This window comes from Akebia trifoliata, chromosome 14 (genome assembly GCF_017979445.1).
Source record: "Akebia trifoliata isolate Shusen 1 chromosome 14, ASM1797944v1, whole genome shotgun sequence".
NCBI classification, from domain to species: domain Eukaryota; kingdom Viridiplantae; phylum Streptophyta; class Magnoliopsida; order Ranunculales; family Lardizabalaceae; genus Akebia; species Akebia trifoliata.
In genome coordinates this window covers 22,344,822-22,367,414 of record NC_141388.1, presented here as the reverse complement: position 1 = coordinate 22,367,414, position 22,593 = coordinate 22,344,822, and the positions used below count along the sequence as shown (strand labels likewise).

The following is a 22,593-nucleotide window of genomic DNA, read 5'->3' as shown; positions in this document are numbered from 1 at the left end:
TTCTCATGGTTTCTAAGTTCAATAAATCTTCTTTTTGGTAGATAAACATGATAGCAAGGTTTTGATCCCTGTCTTTGGTATTACCACACACAAACTTTACCTCCACCCCAAGGTGGCACCTTCTCTAAGTTCAATGATCTCAGAGGCAAAAGAGACTAAAACATAATTAAATGCCAACCTACTCCTATGACTAAGTTAACATGAGCAAGGAAAAGGAATGAAACGTTACAAATACCACAGGAAAATAACATACCAGAACAGCATCAAAACAAACACGGCGTTACGGTAGAAGTTGTACAAAATCAAGTAACCAATACGCTGATAATTCCAGTGTCCATGCACAAGGAGTAATCTTTTCAAAAATCGGAACTGTCCCATTGCAAAATCCGATGCCATCACTGCTTGACGTCCTTCTTGACCACAAATTCCAACACCAACATCCGCCATTTGGATCATTGAAACATCATTAGCCCCTGTATAAAATGGCTTTAGTAAGCCAAAAGCAAGAATGGACATGCTATTTGCTATGGAAAACCCACTGGTCAAAACAAAGCAACTTAGTGATTAAAGTAAAAGCTTCATGTCATAACCCAATATAATTATAATATATATATATATATATATATGTAAATATAGGAAAGGATCGCCGGCCAACAAAAAAACAAACCATGCTTTTTGTCCTATATGGGTCAGACGTTTCGGAATGGACTAATTCTTGGTGAAGATGATCTCTTCACCATAGAGATCATCCTCACCAAAATCAGCCCATTCTGAAACTTCTAACACCATTTTTTTTTTATCGTTAAAGATAAATTTATTGAAAAGCAAAAGAAAACAAAGGGGGTCGAGGAAACCCACCCAATACAAACAAGTAAAAACCCAAGAACAAAAAGAGAACAAATAACTATCACGGCAAGGAACAAACTCTATCCCATCTCGCCACAAAATCCTCAAAGAAGACCCCTTTAAATTCCTCATACAATTAACTCCAAGTGAAAAGAAACTCCAAGATCGATAAAACCAAAAGATCCAAAGAAGAAACTTTCCCTTCAAAAATGCGGCCATTACGATCTAACCAAATGCCCCAACAAATCGCAAAGGGAATCAAAAACCACAGAATCCGTTTTGAAGCCACAAAAGAATTTCCCCAAGCTAGCCAAAACTCCAAAATCAACTTAACCGAGCAAGGAAGGCAACCCACTAAACCGAAAAGGGATAAAAAATGCGACCAAATGTGGTGGGCCACTCTACAATGAATGAATAAATGGTCCACCGTTTCTGCCTGAAATCTACACATCCCACATTGATTCGGAGAAATAAACCCTCTTATGATTAGCTGGTCCATAGTTGAGAGTCTTCCCAAAGCTACCAACCAAAGAAAGACCGAAATCTTAGGTGGAATTTTGCCACCCCACACTAAGGAATGGGGAAACAACGAAACAAACCTAGGAACAATACTAGTATATAGAGATTTCACCGAGGATTTCCCATCCCTCATGCCGCTCCACAATCTCTGATCCTCCGAAGAATCTCTTATATAACTATTCTCCACCAAGCAAACTAATCTCCCTAAGATATCCACCTCCCAATCATTAAAAGTTCTTCTAAAGCCAAAGTCCCAGTTTGTAACCCCATCAAAAGTGGTTTACACCATAGAGATCTTCCTCATCAAAAATCAGCCCATTCCGAAACTTCTAACCCATATAAGAACAAAAAGCATGGGGTTTTTAGTGGTCTGTTGATCCTGCCCCATACATACATACATATATATATGGAAGCTGTTCGGGTGCCAACTAATTGGCCAACACGTTTTGTCCTACATGGGTTAGAAGTTTCGGAATGGGCTGATTTTTGGTGAAGATGATCTCTATGATGGCGAGATCATCCTCACCAAAAATCAGCCCATTCCAAAACTTTTAACCCCATCAAAAGTGGTTTACAAAAAATCAACGATCCATGATTCTTCACCTCATAAACATGGGGTTAGAAGTTTTGGAATGGGCTGATTTTTGGTGAAACTTCTAACCCCTATAGGACAAAATGGGTTGGCTAAAACGTTGGCACTTGAACGGGACCCTATATGTATACACTAGAATTTGCCTGTGCCTATGGCACGAACATCCTCTCTCGGGCGAAGGGGGCAAAAATGTAAAAAAATAAAGTTGAAGGGGCATTGTTAAAAAAATTTAAGGTTAAAGGAGGTAAAAAATCAAAAAATTAAGGTGGGTTAAAAGGGTAAAAGAGAAAATATAGGAAGGTTATAGGGGGTGAAGTGTAAAAGAAGTAAAGTGGATCCCACAAAACTATAGTTTGATGGAAGGGTTAAGGGGGTAAAATTGAAAAAATTAGAATTGTAGGGTAGTATGAAAGAATTTTGAGATTAAAAGAGTAAAAGATGAAAAACAATAAAGTAGGTTAAAAGGGATAAAGAGGAAATATAGTAAAGTTAGAAGGAGTGAAGAGTAAAAGAAATAAAGTAGACCCCATAAAACTATAAATGTAGCATTGTGGGCCCTAAAGTCTGGTTAAGGGGGGTAAAAATGGAAAAAATAAAGTAGGAAAGGGTATTTAAAAAAAAATTAGATTAAAAAGTTAAAAGATGAAAAACAATTAAGTGGATTAAAGGAGTAAGAGAAAATATAGAGAGGAGATGAAGAGTAAATGAAATAAAATGGGCCCTACTGTTGTTATTAAAAAAAAATTGAGGTTAAGAGGTTAAAAATAATAATAAAATGGGATAAAGAAAAGATATAATAAAATTAGAGATAGTGAAGAGGAAAGAAAAAAGTGCAATGTAGGCTGATGGGACATTTGTCCAACTACAAAACTGTAGCTAAGGAGACATTTATCCCCAACTCCAAAAATACAAACTGTAGCAACCCAGTTGTGTTTTATTATATAGATGTATGTATGTATATGATTTTAGTTAAGAATACTTTTGTGGGTGTTACCTAATATATGTTTTGTTATGTGTGTGTATATATAGAGAGAGAGAGCAAAGATTTGTAATTCTGTTAAATTATTTGATTAAATATTAATATAAATTTGTAATAATGTGATCCTAATATATGTTTTGTTATGTGTGTATATATATATATAGAGAGAGAGAGAGAGCAAAGATTTGTTATTCTAGTAAATTATTTGATTAAATATTAATATAAATTAGTAATAATGTGATTAGGCCTTTTTATTTAAAGAAGTATATCATGGGCCCAATTGGAAGAAAAAAATCCAACACTATTTAGGGTGGCAGACCCAATCCAAAAACCATTTAGGATGACCAATCCAACCCAAACCCATTTAGAGTGGTTGAACCAAACCAAACTATGAAGAGGGAGGCCGAACCATGTATGGGTGGGCCATGTGGGACCCACAAAAATTAAGTCACCAAGGGGGAGGGATGTCCCAAACAATGCATTTAGTGGTGATTAATGTGCGTTTACCCTAGGTGAATGCATTTGCCTAATGAATCTAGGTTAGAAGAAAAATTAGTAAACCAAAGTAACCAATGTAGATCCATGAATCCAAGTCCTAAAAATCTATAAATACCCCACCCCCATCCTCCATCATTTTGGCCATCCCTCTCTCAATCTCTTCTCTTCGATTTTAACACCCATCTCTCCCCTCTCTTTCCAACTTGGTGGTAGTGCTGCCTCTCTCCAACTCAAACCATCTTGTTTGAAGTGAAGAAAGAAGAAACGAAGAAAAAAAGCAAGTATATCCTAACCCCTAAACATAGTTTATCTAAAAGAACTTTATAATTGAATTGTAGTTAAAATTGAATATTTCATGTTCAAAAACTTCCTAGAAGATGACTACCAAACTGTCACCTTATCACCAGAAATTTTCAGATTCGAGCCACCAACTTGTGAGCCTAATAACTCATTCATCCGATCATGAAATTGCATGAACCTCAATTCTCAATTGAAGGTCTCTTTGAGATCTACAATTTTCCAGAAGAACACAGAATCCAGAATTGGATATTTCATGTCCAAAAACGTCCTACAAGATGACTGCCCGAAATACCATCTTATGCCCAGAAAATTTCCAGACTCGAACCCCCAACTTCCGAGGACAATAACTCATTCATCCAATCATGAAACTGCCTAAGCCATATGTCTAAATTGAAGATCTCTTTGAGATCTACAAATTTCCACAAGTGATTAAGCAAAACCCAATTCCCTTTGATACAGAATTTGACCCAAAGGTTGCTGACCCGAAAACCATTTCCATACATTCCAGATTCAAACCTGCAACTTGCAAGGACAATAACTCATTCATCTGAACATGAAACTACCTGAGCCATAAATTTAAATTGAAGATCTCCTCAAGAACCTTAACTTTCCAGAAGGAATCAATACCCAATTCCCTGCAGTTTGGTACAAAATCTGATCCAAAGGTTGCTGACCTGGAAACTACCTCCATAACTTCCAGATTCAAACCCCCAATTTGTGAGGATAATAATTCATTCACATGATCATGAAACTACCTAAGCTGTATATCCAAATTGAAGACCTCTTCAAGAGACTCAAACTTTCCAGAAGAAATTGATACCCAATTCCCAGTAGTTAGGTACAAAACTTGACCCAAAGGTTGCTGACGTGAAAACTACTTCCATAAATTCCAGACAAGAACCCCCAATTTGTGAGGACAATATCTCATTCATATGATCATGAAACTTTCTGTGCCATATATCCAAATTGAAGATCTTTTCAAGATCTACAACTTTCTAAAAGGAATTGAGACTCAATTTTCTATGGCTTGGTACAGAATTTGACCCAAAGGTTGCAACCCGAGAACTACTTCAATAAAATCCAGATTCATAACCCAAACTTGCGGCAACAATATCTTGAGCCGCCAGTGTCAAATTCGAGTAAACTCAGACTTCAGTCATCTAGTCTTCAAAAACTATCACTCTCCAGAAGGGATTGAGACCCGATTCCCATTACTTTGGAACAGAATAGAAATGGCCTAAGGATCTGCCCTTATAAATGTCAGTTGTGTAATTCTTGACATATTGGAAATTGTTTTCTTGACTAACAGATGTTGTGTGTGGATTAATTGGCTATACATGCTTATACTTGGTAGACAGTTTATTCATTCATTCACTATATAGCTTATGTAATCTCAAACTCTGTCTCAATGTATGAGAAATGAGACAACGGGAGGTAAGAATTAATTTATAAACAGGAAGGTCAAATGGTGTTGGACCAAGTTAAAAGAAGTCGCAAGAAAACCATTGAATTATTTGTAGAATATCTCTTGAGGGTTCAGGACCCAAGAGAGGTTGAGTAATTAAGACTGCCAACATACTTTGAGGGTAATGAGTTCCAAGATAGTTGAGTCTCTAAGATCAGCAAAATCCCTTGAGAGTATTCCGAAACACAAGAGTGTGAGCATCAGGACAAGCAAAATACCTTGAGGCCAATTAGTTGAAATATAGGTTGAGTCTCTAGTCAGCAAAATCCCATGAGGGTATTCCGAGACCCAAGAGAGTTATGGTCGAGTCACAACACTGTCTGAAAAATACTTTGAGGGTAGGTAATACTCAAGATAGGTCGAGTTAGTCATGTGTCACTCTTCCCATTCAGATTTGTCGCCAATCCTACAAAGAGGATAAGTGATAGGCCCCATTTTGTTCAAGTGACCTGCCTTTTCTCATCAATACCAGCTGCCAATCACGACCCAATAGGAACGATTCCTGTGTCCCTCTCTAGATAAGGAGCAGAACGCACCATCACCTTTCCATGAAATGAAAACGGGTGGCATTGTCGTATGCTCAACATTTGTGGTCTTGAAGTCCGAGGACAGAAGGAAGGACATAATGGCCCTGGCCCATTTTTAAAAGATGAAAACCAAGATAATGGAACCGCAAGCCAATCAAATTGACTATAGGAAACAATAATAATTCACAGTTGCATGACTTGGCTACGATAAATTCTTCCTTGATTAGAATTATTGTTAGAGATGTTGGAATATATGTTTCCTTGTTGGGCTTCACCGCCCACTAACTTTTCATGTCAACAGACAATAAGGAAAAATGAGGATTACCATCAAGAACCAGGCTATGTTGTTCGGTGTTTATGTTTCACTATTATTTTCTTAGAACCTACATGTAATTGAAGTAGATGGCTGTATTGACTTTATTGTTGTGTTTCGATGTAAAAATTTTCATAATGATGAATAAAATTTTATTTGCTTCCGCATTGTATAAGAAGAACAATTTGAGTTTACTTACGAATTACCGAAGAACATCTTAGTATAAAAATCGAGGTGTGACAATTAACTATTTCAGCAAAATATGGTTGCAACCACAATGTGCAGAAACTAATGTCAGGCTAGCCAACACCTAATCCCATATAGATATGGCAACACAAACAAGTACATAAAAGCAAGTAATAAAATGGAATCCATAAAAGCAGTCGCATAAAAGTATATAGAGCAAAGAAACTATCAGAATAATCAACTCACCATCACCTATTGCTAGTGTCATGTCATTTGTTCGGCTCTTAATTAGATCAACAATCCCAGCTTTTTGAAGAGGAGCAACACGACAGCAAAGCACAACCTACAGGAAGTTGCCAGGTCAAAAAGCTGTAGAAAACAAAATAGTTACCATGTCAGGTGGTGTAATTAAGTATCAAACATATCAAATTGTAAAATTTAAGGGAATAAATCATGCCTCTGGCTCCAGATCTTTCTCCAAGATGTAAACGAGACTGTTTCCGTCAATTATAAGTGCCAATGGAGCATTTGTAACACTTGGAACTTTCCCTGCAGACCATTGAGACACATTGGAGTGTCAACAGGAATCTTAAGATAATCATTCTCAACATTCTTTTTCCGTTTCAAATTCTTATTCCGGGAATCTGATGATTTCACACCATATTTGGCCTTAGCATCAGCCAAAAGATTCCTGCATTCATATTCAGTATTGCCATTAATAACAATCTGCTGCATATCCATGGTCAGGAGTTTGCATGAAAGACCAATTGAAATTGCAGTCTCCTGTTTATCTCCAGTAAGAACCCAGACATTGATTCCTGCTTGCCGAAGGGACTCAATGGTTTCTGGCACACCATCCTGCAGTTTGTCTTCAATTCCAGTAGCCCCAAGGAGATTTAAGTTACATTCAATGAGAGATGCAGTATGGCGCAACTTTGTTGATCTGTCAATTAATGAAGTGCTAGCCTCTTCATAACTACACTGCCACTCCTCAAGTTCTGTATCTGTAAGGTCCCTTGAGGCAACAACGAGTGTGCGTAAACCTTGGGATGAATATTCAATTAAATGAGTCTGTGTTGGATGTCTTATATCAACAGTCATAGGCTGCTCTCTGTTATCAGATATTTCAGTGTCCTTTGCCAAAATATTGAACATTGAACTATCAGCACCTTTCACCAGAACCTTTACAGCATTGTTAGGAAATCGAATAACAACCGACATTCTTTTACGCACACTATCAAACTCGTGCAAACCCAATACATCCAACCTGAATTGAGTATAAAATAAAGTTAGGCATAAATAGAAAGGAACTCCGAGGACAACGAACAAGAATTGCATGAGATTATTATCGACATTTTGGGCCTTCTCTTATGCAGGATGACGAGGGAAGAAGATAAAAATAAGGGGGTTAGGGGATCTGATTTGGGATTTGGAATTGGGTTAAGGATTTGGGCAACAATAGGAACAAAGTTTCCAAAATCCCAATTGACCATTGAGATGCAAAATGCAAAGTTTTGTAAATTATGGTATTTTGATTGGGGTTGGATAAGGGTTTATGAGGTAGGGATTAAAGGTTAAGAGAATGGGGAAAGGAGAGGAAAATGATTTCCAAGAAATCAAAATTCAAGAATCAAAGATAAAGAATTCAAGATATCTTGAAAAATTAAGAAAACATAGTTTATGGATTGATTTCTTGAAAGGATTAAAGGGTTCTTCATGGATTCTTGATGATTTCTTGATCTCTCACAAATAAATAAATAAAATTGTAGAAAAGATGGATTGAGGAAAAAGATAATAAAAAGATTAAAGAAAATGATATATTTACCTTGGAATCACCCTAATGATTTTCATGGCATCAACCACATTGAATGCACCAATATTCAAAACAAGAAAACAATTCTGTTTTTTTATTCATTCATCAACTATCTTTGACATCAATTACAATAGTCATATATATAGGCTAGACTCATACCCTAATTCTAAAATTATAAAAAAAAAAATTTGACACTTTTGACCTTGAGTGCAAATCCCGTGTAGAACTGATACCCTACCAATATTTTGACCATAACTTTCCTAAAACTCATCGGAATCGCAAAATCTTGGGTTTGTTAAATAAGTAACTAAATAACTCTTCAAACGACGCCAAATTCACCTTAATACGATAAGTTTTTACCACGCAAAATAAGTCTAAATAAAAAGTAACGTGAATAGTACTTAGACTTAAATCACATTCCTAAACTGACCTAGTAATGAATTTCTAGAATAAATAAGGCTAAAAAAATTAAAATAAGCCTATAACTAAAGCCCAATAATTAAAATAAAATAAAATCCTAAAATTACCCAAATAGGTTAGGCCCATGAACGTTGATGTCCCCATCATTTTGTTTCATTGGAGTTCGGTGTTTATTGAAGTAAAAGGGATTTTTTTAAGACCTCTTGGTGAGGTGGGATTCGGTTTGTAATCACTTGGGGAGTTCTTGATTGTTTTTTCCTCTTTGTTTGCTTTTTGCTGTTTCTCCTCTAGGGTTTTAGGTCTTCTCGACCGCCCCCTCTCAATAAAGCAGTTTTACCAATAAAATAAAAAAAAAAAACAGATGGGAACTTTAATTGGAAAATGAATCTACAAGCAAGAAAAATGGAAAAGCATTGCATTGGCTCCACCAACTACACATCCATCTCATGGGTTGCATGGTTCCAAGTTCCAACAATCAACTTCTACAGTTGAAAATGAAATGTCATAAAAAGTGGAACAGATATGTACTGAATGTATACAAAATTGGAAGTTGAGACAGCATTCTACCTTAGTTTCTCACCATTGATATCAATCACAATGTGCCCAGATGTGCGCTCAATAAGGGTGTATCCATAGGCAGACGCGGCAGCAACAAGAGCTTGCTCATCAGGAGATTCACCCTGATAATCGATAGATTCTTCTACATCTTCATGCAATTCACTCACTGTTGAACTAGAAGATGAACTTCGGGTAAGAATTGGGATCACAGTATTACAAGCTGCCAATGTAAGGAAAAACTCGTGCGCAGCAATCCTTTCATCTCCAACTAAGTCTTTATGCAACAATGCCACAAGTTCATTATCAACAGTGGTTTCAGATTTAAGCTTCCACCTTTTTCTTCCAGTGACATCTGCTGCAAACAGTCACACAAATTAATGGCTCAGAATAAAAATTTGACGCTGTTGATTAAGGAACATGTATGCACTTACAATAAAGGAGAACTTTTACAAGCCTAACATATTGAGGAGACCTATCGAGCATAGTGTGGTATTAAATTTTGAATTCTTTCCATGAAATATAAAGAAATATTTCTACTCCCGTGGAACTCAACAGGAAATTCAACTGATAGTTTCTTATTGCATATATTTTGTATGGAAAACTATTCATTTTGCAATATATTCTGGTGAACAGTAAATTCTGACCTAAAGAATGAAATTGCAGGTAATATTTGGTGAACAACAAAATCTTAATTGAAATAATTGTCTTTTAATTTTAAAATAAGATCCTAAAAATATTGATAAATTTTTTTTAAAAACTATAAATTGCTTATAATAAAGATAGTAGAAACGATTAGGTATCTACATTTCATCTTATTTTGATGTGTACCAATAGCATAACTGACCTAGCAAAAAGAAATATCTATCTATCTATTTATCTATATCTATATATATATAGATAAATAGATAGGGCAGTGATCGGAGGCCCTAAAGAGAGCCAAACATTTTTTCAATGTATGGATTAGAAGTTTCGGAATGTGCTGATTTTGGTGAGGATGATTTCTTCACCACAGAGATCATCCTCACCAAAAATCACCCATTCCGAAACTTCCCCTATTTTGAAAAATATTTGGCTGTCTTTAGGGCCTCCGAACGCTTCCCATATATATATAATATGCACTACTACTTTGACAAGTGGCATGGGTGTTGTGTCAAGTTGGCCAAAGGTGTTTGGCATGCCAACATCCGGAAATTCCAATATGGGAGCACTACCGTGCAAATATTAACTTGTGCCACAACAGATCTTCCAAATGGTAATCTAGTAATTTGTGGCACGTGAAGGGAAAGTTTAAGTTAGAAGGCTAGAGCTTACCAGAGGAGGAGATCATTAGCACTTTGGATGGATGACTTTTGGTTGCATTAGTGTCTAGTTTAGTTAGTTTGGTGTTTAGTAGAGTTTTTTTCGTGTTTTATTAGTATTGGGCTTTTTTACATTTAGTGGACTTTATTTATGTCTTTTTTTCTTTTATTAGTAGGTGAGTCATCACTTAATTAAGTGGACCACTTCTTTTATTATTAAAACATATTTGTGCCCAATAGAGATATTTTGGTTCTTTTTATATTATTTTAATTAGATTAGTGGTTGACTTATTATAAGATTAGGATTTGAGCTATTATAGGATTAGAATTGAGTTATTATAAAAGAACTCTTTGTTGTAAATTTTCTTTAATGATGAATCATATGAATAAATAAAAGAGATTTTCTCAATTTTCTCCAAATTTGGATCATGGTGTGAGACCATTCTTGGTGTAAGACCAAGGCATTATCTAGTTTCTCTATCCACCTCTTGTTACACAAGTAAGGGTGTTTTATTTTCTTCTTTTTTTCTGTTTTCATTGAGTTAAAACCTATCAAGTTTGCCCCGATACCCTAAGTCGAACCTCACTTTTGTCCCAAGAAACCAACTGAACTTTGAGAAACCAAAACTCTAACCCTAGATCAATCCTCATCCTACTTTATTTTGATTTTTACCTTGCCAAAACCCTTGTCCAACCCTACTAAACCTTTCAAAACTTACCCTAACATCAATCCTATGCCTTATTCATCTTATTCAAATTGCAAATACTGTTGGAATTTCTTCTTAAAGAAACCAAAATGGACCTTAAACCAAAATTTATACATATTGATTACATCTTCGGTACTTGACCATCTTTGAAACCCTTGATTAGGTTCAATAAGCTTCCCCTTGGTACTAGATTAATACTCTAGGATAGTCGGAAGTTCTAACTTCCTTTAGGATCCCTTAATTAAATACTGGGGAGTAACATTGTAGGATTACACTGGACCTAGAACTATTTATTGATTATTTGTTAAGTGTTTTTAAATTTGTGGTAGTTTTAGATCATAATATCTTTACTTATTATTTTAACAATTAATTTTTTTGATCTCACATTATCATATTAGACTAGTATAATTCATCCTACATCAAAAAGCCAACAAAGAAGAAAAAATAATCCTATAAACCATTGATGAGGAAGTGAGAGTAGTTTAGTTCAAGTTTAGCGTAACTAACAAACCGTTGTTGATTTAGTACGGATTTTAGAATTTGAGAATTGCTTGATTTTCGTTTAAAATTTCAGCTATGGTAAAATGCTAAAGTTGTAATTGAAATGGGATCAGTTTTGAAGGTCTTTCTCCTTTATTTCTATGGTATGAATGAAATGACATTGTTGCAAAGATTTCAACTCAGTTTACACTATGGCTTAGTTTGAATGGCTTTATTTGCAATTTATTTTAAGATTTCATGAGTGGGCTCTGTTTTGATTTCCCAAATTTGATCTATGTTCGAATTTTTGGGCTATGGATGTCCTTTTAGATCTTTTACACGAAAAGATTTGTAAATTAAGCATTTTTTATATGATTAGTAATGCAGAATGCAGCCGATGATGATAATTACTACAATTTTATTTCGTCAATGGTGAAATCTTCCCAATCGAGGAGAATCGATGGGGACATCAAATCTTAAAGAGTAAATTTTTATTTTTATTTAGATTTTTTTTTTTGGGATTTAATTTTATGTTTTTTGGGTTTATTTTCATATTTTATTTGCTCATGATCTTAATATAAAATTTAGAGGCAGTTTAGTAACTTTACTTTATCTTTTATTTAAGTTTGTTAGGGTTTGAAAATTAGGAGAGAGAAAGTTACGAAAATTAGGTATTTTAGTTTTATTAGGACTCTTAGTTGATTTTCTTTATTTATGGATTGTATTAGGATTTATTTATGGAGAATGAATGGAATAAACAAGAAATTTCTGTTTTCTTTGAATGTTGGTGCATTTAACATGGTTGATGCCATGAAAATCATTGGGGTGATTCTAAAGTAAATATCATTTTTTTTCCTTTTCTTTAATCTTCTTACATCTATCTTCTCTTTTTATTTGTGAGAAATTAAGAAACCATCAAGAACCCTCTAATCCTTTCTAGAACCCCACCCATAAACTGTTGTTTTCTTAATTTTTCAAGAATTCTTGAATTCTTGATTCTTAACTTCTTGAGTCTTAGATTCTTGAATCTTGAAACCCCTTTCTGGATTCTTGATTCTTGAAATCCCTTTCTTAATTCTTGATTCTTGAAACCTACAAACCTTTAACCCTTTTCTCTTGAAATAAAATTTTCATCTTACCTTTTGGGTTTACCCTATCCTAAACCAAATCCTTAACTCAATCCCCAATCAGAGTTTCCTAAATCCCCTATTTTTCCAAAATCAAATTTCATTTTCTTATCTCTCTTATTCTCACCCAAATCCTTAACCTAATCCCCAACCGGATTTCCTTAAATCCCCTATTTTGCCTAAATCAAATTCTATTTTCTTAACTCCCCTCATCATCCTGCATCAATTATGAACATTTTTTATTACATTAGAACTTTTGAATTCAGTTTTCAGGAAATTCTATCAAAACCTTAGATTTTGGGAATTGTCGTCTAATGATGACTTAGATACGAGTTATGTATGTACAGTTTGGAATTTGATATGAACTTTGAAAAGGATATCATAAGAATGGGTACTACGTCCATTAGGTGTGAAACTACCCATCTGGGGCAAATGCAAAATCGGTGAAAATGATTCACCGGGTGCAAGTCGAGGCTGAGGTGTTTTCCTTTAGTCAGTGCTGGGTGAAGAGGAACAGAGGCATGGAGATCGTGGAGAAAGGCAGATTTGTGGAATCTAGGGTCTTGTTGTTCAAGGAGGGTTTGTGGCTTAGTAAGGTGTTGTCTGCAATTGGAGGTGTTGCCAAGGATCTAGTGGATAAACATGCTTCGGAAGGTAGAACTCTGGTTGTAACTGAGAAACAAAACAACAAAGGTATGTTCTTGAAGTTGCAGTTGTTCAGGGAGAAGGTTAAGACTTAGGTCCTGATTTTTCCTAAGGGCTACTTGGGCAAGGGTTGGCTGGTTTTAAGCTTTAAGCTTTAAGTTGAATGTTCTCTGTGAACCAAAAGAGTCGATGGAGGCGATAGTCAAAACCGTTGATCCAGACAAAGGTGTCTTGTGGGCTCAAACCTTGGCAAAAGGGAAGAGAGCCATTGTCAAGCCGATGAAAAAGCAGCAAGAACAAGTCTTAGGGGAGAAAAAGAGTAGTTCCTTGACTAAGACTCTTAGAGGATCTATAATGGAAAATTGTTTTGGAGTGTGGAGGTGTGGGGTGATATGCAAAGTTGATTTGAACGAAGTAGACTGGTCTCTCCTGAAGGAGGAGATTAGGTTGAAACTTGTTGTAGGAAGATGGAGCAGAGAGGTACGTCTAAAGCCTTATTCTTGGGGTTCTTCTGGTAGACTTTTTCTAGCTGAGAATAGATCCATCGCTTCTTCGATCATTCGCCTCAAAAAAGTGTCGTTAGAAGGGGTTGAGGTGAACTTGTCTAAGTGGTACATGGATGTAAATAAATTAGAGGATGCTTGGACCAGCGAGGGAACCTGGGTCAGAGTGTGGGGACTGCCTTTTAATATCTGGGGCTCACAGGGTTTTAGTCTTATTGAGGACCAATTGGGGGGCCTGGTGGAGGTTGATGAGGAGACCTCGAAAATGGTGGATGCTTCCTCCGCAAGGCTAAAAGTCAGATACTATTGATAGGGGATGCCAGGAGGTCTAACGGTGGAGGTAGGAGGCTTTCGGCACAAGATAAGCATCGTCATCGATGAATCCCCCTCAGAGTTATGTGTGGTGACCGACATCAACAGGAAAGCTAAAGTAGTTGCTGGGGTGGAAGATGCAAGGCTGAAAAGGGTCTTTTTGGGAGAGAAGGTATGGTCTGGGTCAGGTTCTAATGAGTATTCTTCAGATGGTCCGGTAACTGATTGTGGTTTGGAGGTCGTCTTTGGAGTGGAGGGAGTTCAGAAGGTTGTAAGGATGTGATTCTGCCAGGTAGTTTGGCAGAATTAGATTTTCTCCCTAATTTCAAATTAAAGCCTGCGTAGGCTACGAATGTAAGAGTGCCGGCAAGCTGTATCTCGAAGAAGAGGACAAATGGCAATTTTCTAGGCCTAGGCAAAGGGACTAAAAAGCGCAAAGAAATAGAAAAAGTGATCAGTTTAGAGTGTAGTGGTGCCTCTAATAGTTATGAGACATGCGTGACCAAGAATTTTCAGTATAAACTTGAGAGAAATAAGACATGTGTAAAAAGGTTTAGGAGGGTCAAACCTAAGGCAAACACAGAGGGTCCGAGTTTGACGAAAGGAGAAGAGTATAGGGTTCCATGCTCACTAGCCCAAGTTGATGGTCCTTCTAAAGATGCAGATAGAACTCAATTCTGGGAAGAGTTGAATGATGTGAATTCATACTGGGGTAACCCTGGTGTCTCGAGGGGGTTCTTCAACGTAATCTGATTTTTTTTTTTTTGAAAAGTTCGGGGGGATTAGCGTGTTGGTTAAAATGAGGACGTTTGGAGAGCTTGTCCAAACTAATGAGTTGGTTGACTTTCCCTTGAATGGTAAGTAATTCACTTGGCCCAATAACCAAGAGTCTTCGATCCTGAACAAGCTTGATAGGTTCTTAGTTTCGTCACGTTGGGATGAATACTTTTCAGGGGTATCTCAAGATTCGGTGCCCAATCCAACTTCAGACCATTGCCCGATTATTTTGCAAGTAGGGCCGATTGTTAGGCATCCGTCCCTGTTCAGATTTGAAAATATGTGATTGATGCAAGAGAAATTTCCGAAGTTAATCAAGAATTCGTGGGCATGCTTGAGTTTCAAAGAGAAACCAAGGATGAGGTTTTGTTTGAAGTTAAAATCCCTTAGAGAAAATCTGAAGGCATGGAATAAGAAGGTTTTTGGGAGGGTGGAAGTGAAAATGAAGGAACTCTTGTTGGAGATTGAAAAGTTGGATAGGAGGAAGGAATTGGGTCCCTTGTCTTCAGGGGCTAAAACCAAAGGGGGGAGGGGAATTCAGAAAGAGTAGAAGAACAAGGTGAATATGGAAGACGTGTGTTGGAGGCAGAAATCGAAAATTCATTGGCTTAAGGAAGGGGATAGCAAATACTAAATCTTTCCATCGCATGGCCAATGCTCACAAGAGAGGTAATTACATCTCAAAGATTAGAATTAGAGGAAGGTGGGTAGAAGGGGAGGAGGAGGTTAGGAAAGGGGTGGTTGACTTTTATGTTGGCTTGTACTCAGAACCACATTCAATGAGACCTAAGCTTGATGGGTTGCTTTTTGATAGTATTTCTGGTGAACAAAAGATGTGGCTAGAGAGACCGTTTGAGGTAGAGGAGGTTCTGGTTTCTATTTCAAGCTTGTGCTCAGATAAGGCGCTTGGACCAGAAGGATTTACTATGGGATTCTTCAAGACGTGTTGGGCAACAATCAAGGCAAGGTTGATGGAAGTTTTGTTAGACCTTTTCAGTAATGGGGTACTAGATATTGGGCTGAATTGTTCTTTTGTCAATCTTACTCCGAAGAAGGCGACTGTGGAAGATATCTTGACTCTCAGACCAATTAGTTTGGTGGGCGCCACTTACAAAATCATTTCTAAGTTACTTGCAACTAGGATGACAGAGGTGACATCCGGGATCATTGGGTTAAGCCAAGGGGCCTTTGTGAGCAGGAGACAAATCTTGGATGGGTTCCTGATAGCCAACGAGTGACCGGACTCGAGATTAAAATCCCAAATGTCGGGATTTCAGGGTTAGTTTGTAAGATAGACTTGGAGAAAGCCTACGACCATGTAAGCTGGAGTTGTTTGAGGTACTTGCTAAGTCAGATGGGACTTGGTCATAAGTGGATATACTAGGTAATGAGGTGTGTTTCTACCCCTTCATTTTCTATCCTCATCAATGGTTCTCCGAAAGATTTTTTTGGGAGTTCTCGAGGTATACGCCAAGAGATATGATGTCTCCCTTTTTGTTTCTAGTGGTGGTAGAGGCCTTGGGTAGAATGATTGTGAAAGCAATAGAGAATGGAGATTTGAGAGGGTTTTGTCTGAGTACTAGTGGTCCTGTGGTTACCCAGTTACAATTTGCAAATGATACGTTGATTTTTTTGGATGTGGATATTAATCAGGTGAGATTCCTTGGAGGGTTATTGTGTTGCTTTGAAGCTGTGTCCAATTTGCTAGTTAATCTCCGGAAGAGTAAGGTTATCCAGTAGGACAAGTGGTTAATGTGAATTTTCTCGCAGCATCGCTAGGGTGTCAAGTAGGTGTCCTCCCTTCCTCTTATTTGGGTCTTCCCTTGGGGGCTCATTACAAGAGAAAGCATTTGGGAGCCGGTGTTAGAAGTTCCTAGAAGATTGAACTCCTAGTAAGCCAAATAGAAGTTCCTAGTGTACTACTTGTCCCTATTTTCGATCCCTAGAAGTATGGAATTGAGGCTAGATAAATTATTTATAGATTTCTTGTGGCATGATAAGGGAGGTAAAAGCAAATTGCACTTGGTCAATTGGAAGAATGTGTGCACGATAAAGAGCAGTGGGGGTCTCAATTTTAGGAAGTTGGGAACTCTTAATGAGGCTTTGTTAGGGAAGTGGCTTTGGAGGTTTGGCGTAGAAAGGAAAGGATTATGACGTAAAGTGATTGTAGCAAAGTTTGGTGAGGACCCTTTGGATTGGGAGAGTGGTGATGCTAGTGATGCTAAATATCCTTTTGGGTGTGGGGTGTGGAAGGGTATTTTGAAGATTCTTCCCCAATTTAAAAGAAGAATTACTTTCAAGGTAGGGAAGGAGGGCAAGGTTAGGTTTTGAGAGGATGCTTGGTGCGAGGGAGGCCCATTGAGGGATAGATTTCCAAGGTTGTACGAAATTTGAAGGAAAAGATACCTTTTGGTTGCTAGCTTCCGAATGTTAGATCAGGAGACCATAGGTTGGGATTTGGGATTTAAGAGGTCGTTGAACGATTGGGAGGTACCGAAGATCATGGAGTTGATGGGTCACCTAGACATGGTGTCAAGAAGCCGTTTGGTGGAAGACGTGAGGTTATGGGTCCAAAATAGTAAAGGCATGTTCTCGATTATAGACTTCTACAAAGATCTCACTAGAAGTGGAGATCCGTCTTTTCCTTACATTGTGGTTTGGGGTCCTAATGTGCCTTCCAAGGTAGCATTTTTGTTTGGTCCGTTGTGTGGGAAAGAATCTAAACGCTAGATCTGTTGAGGAAAAGTGGTTTTTGTGGTCCAAATGTCTGTTGTATGTGCATGAATGACGAAGAAATATCTAACCATGCATTGCTTCACTGCGAGGTAGCCATTAAGATGTGGACTCATTTCCTTTCTTTGCTTGGAGTGGATTGGTGTATTCCGGGCACAATTAGAGATCTCCTTGGGGAATGACTTCATGTTGGGACAGGCTTCCACTATTCCACGAGGTTGTTATGGAGTTTAATGCTGTTTGTGGTGGGCATTTGGAAAACTAGAAACGGGAAAACTTTTGAAAGAATGTGAGACACTTAAATCATGAGTTGGTTATTTCGATTCTTTGTTTGTTTTTTTATTGGTGAAAAGTCTTCAAGGAGTTCAAAGGGGTGTTCTTTGAGGATTTTTAGGTCCGGTGAGACTGTGTTTGTAATCTCTTTTCCGTTTAGCTTGTTATTTGTTTATTTGGTTTTTTTTTTTTTTTTGTCTTTTTGGGGCGAGTCATCTCGACCTCCCCTCTTCCTTCCTGTTTTCCTTTCAATTATCTATCAAAAATAAATAAAATATGGCCACATGGTTACAAACTTCAGACACTGCTGGTTGTGCCATTACTGTTTCAATCGGATCCAGACAGTAAGGATGGCACTCAGTATTGAATGCCGCTCTCTTAGCTATATGTTAGTCGGGATATCTACATGTGTGTTTAATTATTTTGGCTCTATGACTTGGACTCTAATATGAACTTCAATTGGAACATGATAGATTATAATCATGATTTGACTACGAACTCAAATTCAGTATTCTAACATGTTTTGAATTTACTTGGAATTTACTGCAAATTTTTTAAAATATTCAAGTTATCTATTGTAAGAGTGTGGGGCTAAATAGTAAATATACATTTTTATAACCAGTATTTTCTGAGATATGATCTTGTTTTCATATCACTTTGTATGGTTTAGCCTCATTTCCACTGCTTTGGTTTAATCTTTAATGCAGTAATGAACTTACTAGGCTATGTAGTTCATAGTAAACTTCATACTGGCATAAACATTTTGCGAAGTGACTTGGGTAAGAACCCAAGATTTTGGTTCTGTGGATCCTCAAGGGGAGAGTCGAGAAGATTGATTTTGGTAAGCAATCAACCCATGGGAATATCCATGTCTTCTTGATGTAAATATTATTTTTGTTGGGATTGTATGAACTTCATATTTATAAGTAGAAGTTTGTGATGTATGTTAGGATGTGATTTTGGAAATGTATGGATGTTTCTAGCAGGTTCTTACAGGTGCAGGAAAAATCCATGTGGAGAGAATACAGAGGACAATAGTTGAAAATAAGAAACTTTTTTGATAGGGTAAAGTGCAAAAAATTTGTTAAAAAGGAAGAGGAAGGCCAAGGAGACCACCCACAGAAGCTTAAAAACGGGAAAAAAAAATAGCAACAGTAAATAAGATACAATGGATCGACATTTTCATAAACAAGAAAAAGTATCCTACAAAAATATAAAATGGGTCCAGAACAGTCCATCTTCTGAAATTGATGGACTGTTCTTATTACTTGGCCTAACATTAGACCATAAACAATGTTCATAACAGACAAAACCATGCTGATTAAAAAACCAAACAAAGATGATGATAAGTGATGGTCTGTACCTGCAATGTTTGCCTCCTGCAATGGATGGTCAATGATATGCGAGGAGTTCCCATAATTCTTCCCGTACACAGTGGCTCTTTGAAACTTCATTTTGTTCTCAGTTAGTGTCCCTGTCTTATCAGAGAAAACATAACGTATCTGACCTAAGTCCTCATTTATATTCAATGATCTGCATTGGAACCTTGAGTCAGTACTACTGTCATACATCTGTTTATCTTCGATCATGAAGTACGATTGTCCCAACCGGACCAACTCCATTGTAATATACAAAGATATTGGTATCATTATCTGAAACACTATAATCGAACTCAGAAATGAGAAAAATATTTCCATAACAAACCCATAATATTTGTATATCTTCCCATTATTCCACCCATATGTGAAGTATCTTTTTCTGTAATAAGGCAGAGTATCGAGCTGATCCTTGTGGCGTTTGAGCCAAAGACCCATTCCAAGCGCCACGACAGCACACATGACAAAAAGAAAAACTGACAGCCAAAGGGTTTCCCTATTCATGTAGCATTCTAGTTTGCTCCTTTTGGATGGAGAAGCTGCACTATTCAACATTGCTTTTGTCTCTTGCCCGGCATACACAACAACACCAATTACCCATTCTGTATTCTTCAGTTGGCAACCACGCAAAATGATGTTTGATTGGCTGAGCGGAAATTTATGGCCATCAAATTCCATGTTGGCTGTAAACTCATAAATATTTCTGTTAGGCTGCTCACATCTGATAAGCCCGGAAATGTTGTTACTCCCATCAAAAACTGATGAAGCTGTTTCTTGCCGAGCATACCTCGTCTTCAAGTTCGACTCACCATCTAGATTCATGGTTTGAATGTATGCTATACCGCTTGGATCACTTGTCCCAAGTAAAACCATGTCACATGGAATTGTCTCATTAGCACAAATTCTCAAAACTTCACCAGCTCGAATCTTCTTCCATTTCTTCATTCGGAATTGACCAGATTGTAACACTGGGACTTGTCGGTTATTCTCTTTACGATCTGATCTGTGTCTTCGCCAATCTTCATAACCATCTTTAATAGCAGTGACACAAAGCACAAACAAGAGAGGAAAAAGGGATACGGTTCTACCAAAAACAGCAAGAGGGGGAAGTTGGTTGAGGACAGCAATAGCAAGGAAATACAAATAAGCAACTCGATGAAACTGTATGAATAGATTCTTCGGCAAGAAACTGATAACAGTATACTTGCTTGTACGGATCTCATTCCCCGTGAATTCATACTTGTCATTCGTCCTTCTCGGATCATTAACATAAATCAATCTAGGGTTCTCTTCTGAAGAAAAAACATCTTCAAATTGCACACTTTTGCGACGAATCCGCTGAGATTTGTTCGGCTTTTCTTGTACCAAAGAAGAAGAAGAAGAAACCACTTCGAAGGTGGTTGTTGTTGTCGTGGAATAATCACTTTGTTGATCCATTGTACCACCACCCCAGGATACAAACCGTCGTCTTCCTTCTTCCGGAGTGGGGCATTCCACTAGAAACCGATGAAAGACTTGGGACTCGGCAGACTGAAACCGCTTCGTCTTCTTAGATAGAGAATTAGAGTTTCCAAGGGGTTTAGAGGCAATTTTATTATCGTCCTTCACATAAAAGGAACACCTTTGAGGATCATCAAAATTTGAAGATGAGAACAAAGCAGTAGGACAGAGATGGCTAAAGGAGCCTACAACATTCAAAGCAGGAGGAGATAGCAAGGGCTGCCCAGAAGTCATAAATAATCCTCCGGCGACACATTTGGATATTATTAGATTTCTAAAGATTATGTGCAAAGTTCTTCCTCTTCAGTTCTTGAACAAACAAATTTATTGGACGAATTTGAGATTGATTTGGCGGAAAATGATGCCCTATCCCATTATGCTGAAGGGCGAAACATGTTATTCCAATTTTAATATTCCATCTCTTCTTCAATTTATTTTCTTGTTGCGGATGAAGCACAAAACCTTGAGAAAATCTAATAGATCCTTAAAATTACTTCAATCAAAATTGCTGTTTCTGAGAATTCTCGTAAAAAGTGAAATTTTGCTAAATCTCATAGATATCGAAGCACAGATTGATCGCATATTGTAACCAAAACCCACGCGTACCGAAATCTGTGCAAATTCAGAAATTATCAAGCAGTTTTCACATTGATTTACATGAAATATCTCACATTTCCGCTGAGATCAACAGCTCAATATGAATCCAACAGAATATCAAAGATCAAGTAAATGATCCACCCAAAAACAGGAAAAAATAAATAAATAAAGAAATGCGATCTGGATTCACCCACCTTTAGCCATCAAATGCCTATATTCTTGAAGTTGGCGAAAGTAAACCTGTACAGATCCCTTAATGCGCTGAATTAGACGCTCAGTAGCACAGATCTGATCTCTAGTGCAGGTTCTTTACATGAGTTCTTCGTCTGGAATCGGGATTTACGTGTTTGCAGGTTCATATATGGTGGAGCTAGGGTATGAAACAGAACACGTGAACGGTTGTTTTTGTGCAATAAGTTAATCCGATCGTCGAACGACTCGAATTGACAGAATGAAGAGAAAGAGAGACAGGAGAGGACGAGTGGTGGAGCACGAATCTTGGCGGTGTGACGGACTCGCAAGCTTTTTATAGAATTAAACCACTATTTTCGAGGTTTTCTAAATGAGATCCCTACAATTCTAAGAAACTGTGATGGAACCCTTTATAAAAATAATAGTTTTTATCGGTAATAGTTCAAGTCCCTTAGCCTGCTTAAAAAACAGTACTCCTATTTTTTTAATCTGAAAAAGAAAAAAAAATGTAAAAAAGTATTTGGTAATATGTTTAGAAAGGAATTTTTTTCTAAAATGTTATTAGAATTAGATGAAAACTATTTTTATTTAGGGACCGACTAGTTGCACACCACCCACTACCAATTGCATTACATCACTTAAAAATTTCCCTTTGCACTCAAAATTAAAATAAGAATGTTGAATTCCTCTATTTTTTTTATTTTTCGTTCTTCCTCTTCTTCAACCATGCTCGTATAAATTATTATTGATTTAACAATTTTTGTAAGAAATAATCGATCGTATAACAAGCATTTGTACAATTTACACAAGCAAAGAAGACAGTCCTGAGAAGGTCAATATACCCTAAATGTTGACATTACCTGTATGAAGTGCAACTAGTACGTTAAAATAGAGGTTATAAAAAAATGGTTATTTTTCATAGTTAGTAAGCAACAAACTACTAGCAAGCGCACTGAACATCTATCCTCCAAAGATCACTACTTGTTTTGGGTTCAAAACAAAAGATTTCATACCAATCAATTAGGGTGGTTAGGGCCTATGACAATACCAAGAGGAA

At 37.1% G+C, this 22,593-nt stretch overlaps 1 protein-coding gene across 1 annotated transcript in view; it reads right to left on the bottom strand.

Annotated features, from left to right (window-relative positions):
* The window catches only part of LOC147386560 (phospholipid-transporting ATPase 1-like), a 42,878-nt gene extending 21,039 nt beyond the window's left edge, over positions 1-21,839 (bottom strand). The window contains 8 exon segments of the mRNA XM_086422657.1: positions 254-473; positions 6,472-6,567; positions 6,570-6,594; positions 6,683-6,798; positions 6,801-7,492; positions 9,026-9,371; positions 19,235-21,359; positions 21,539-21,839. Coding sequence (XP_086278783.1) covers positions 254-473; positions 6,472-6,567; positions 6,570-6,594; positions 6,683-6,798; positions 6,801-7,492; positions 9,026-9,371; positions 19,235-20,981 — 3,242 coding nt within the window. The 5' untranslated portion in view covers positions 20,982-21,359; positions 21,539-21,839.
* Positions 21,840-22,593: the final 754 nt, after the last annotated feature.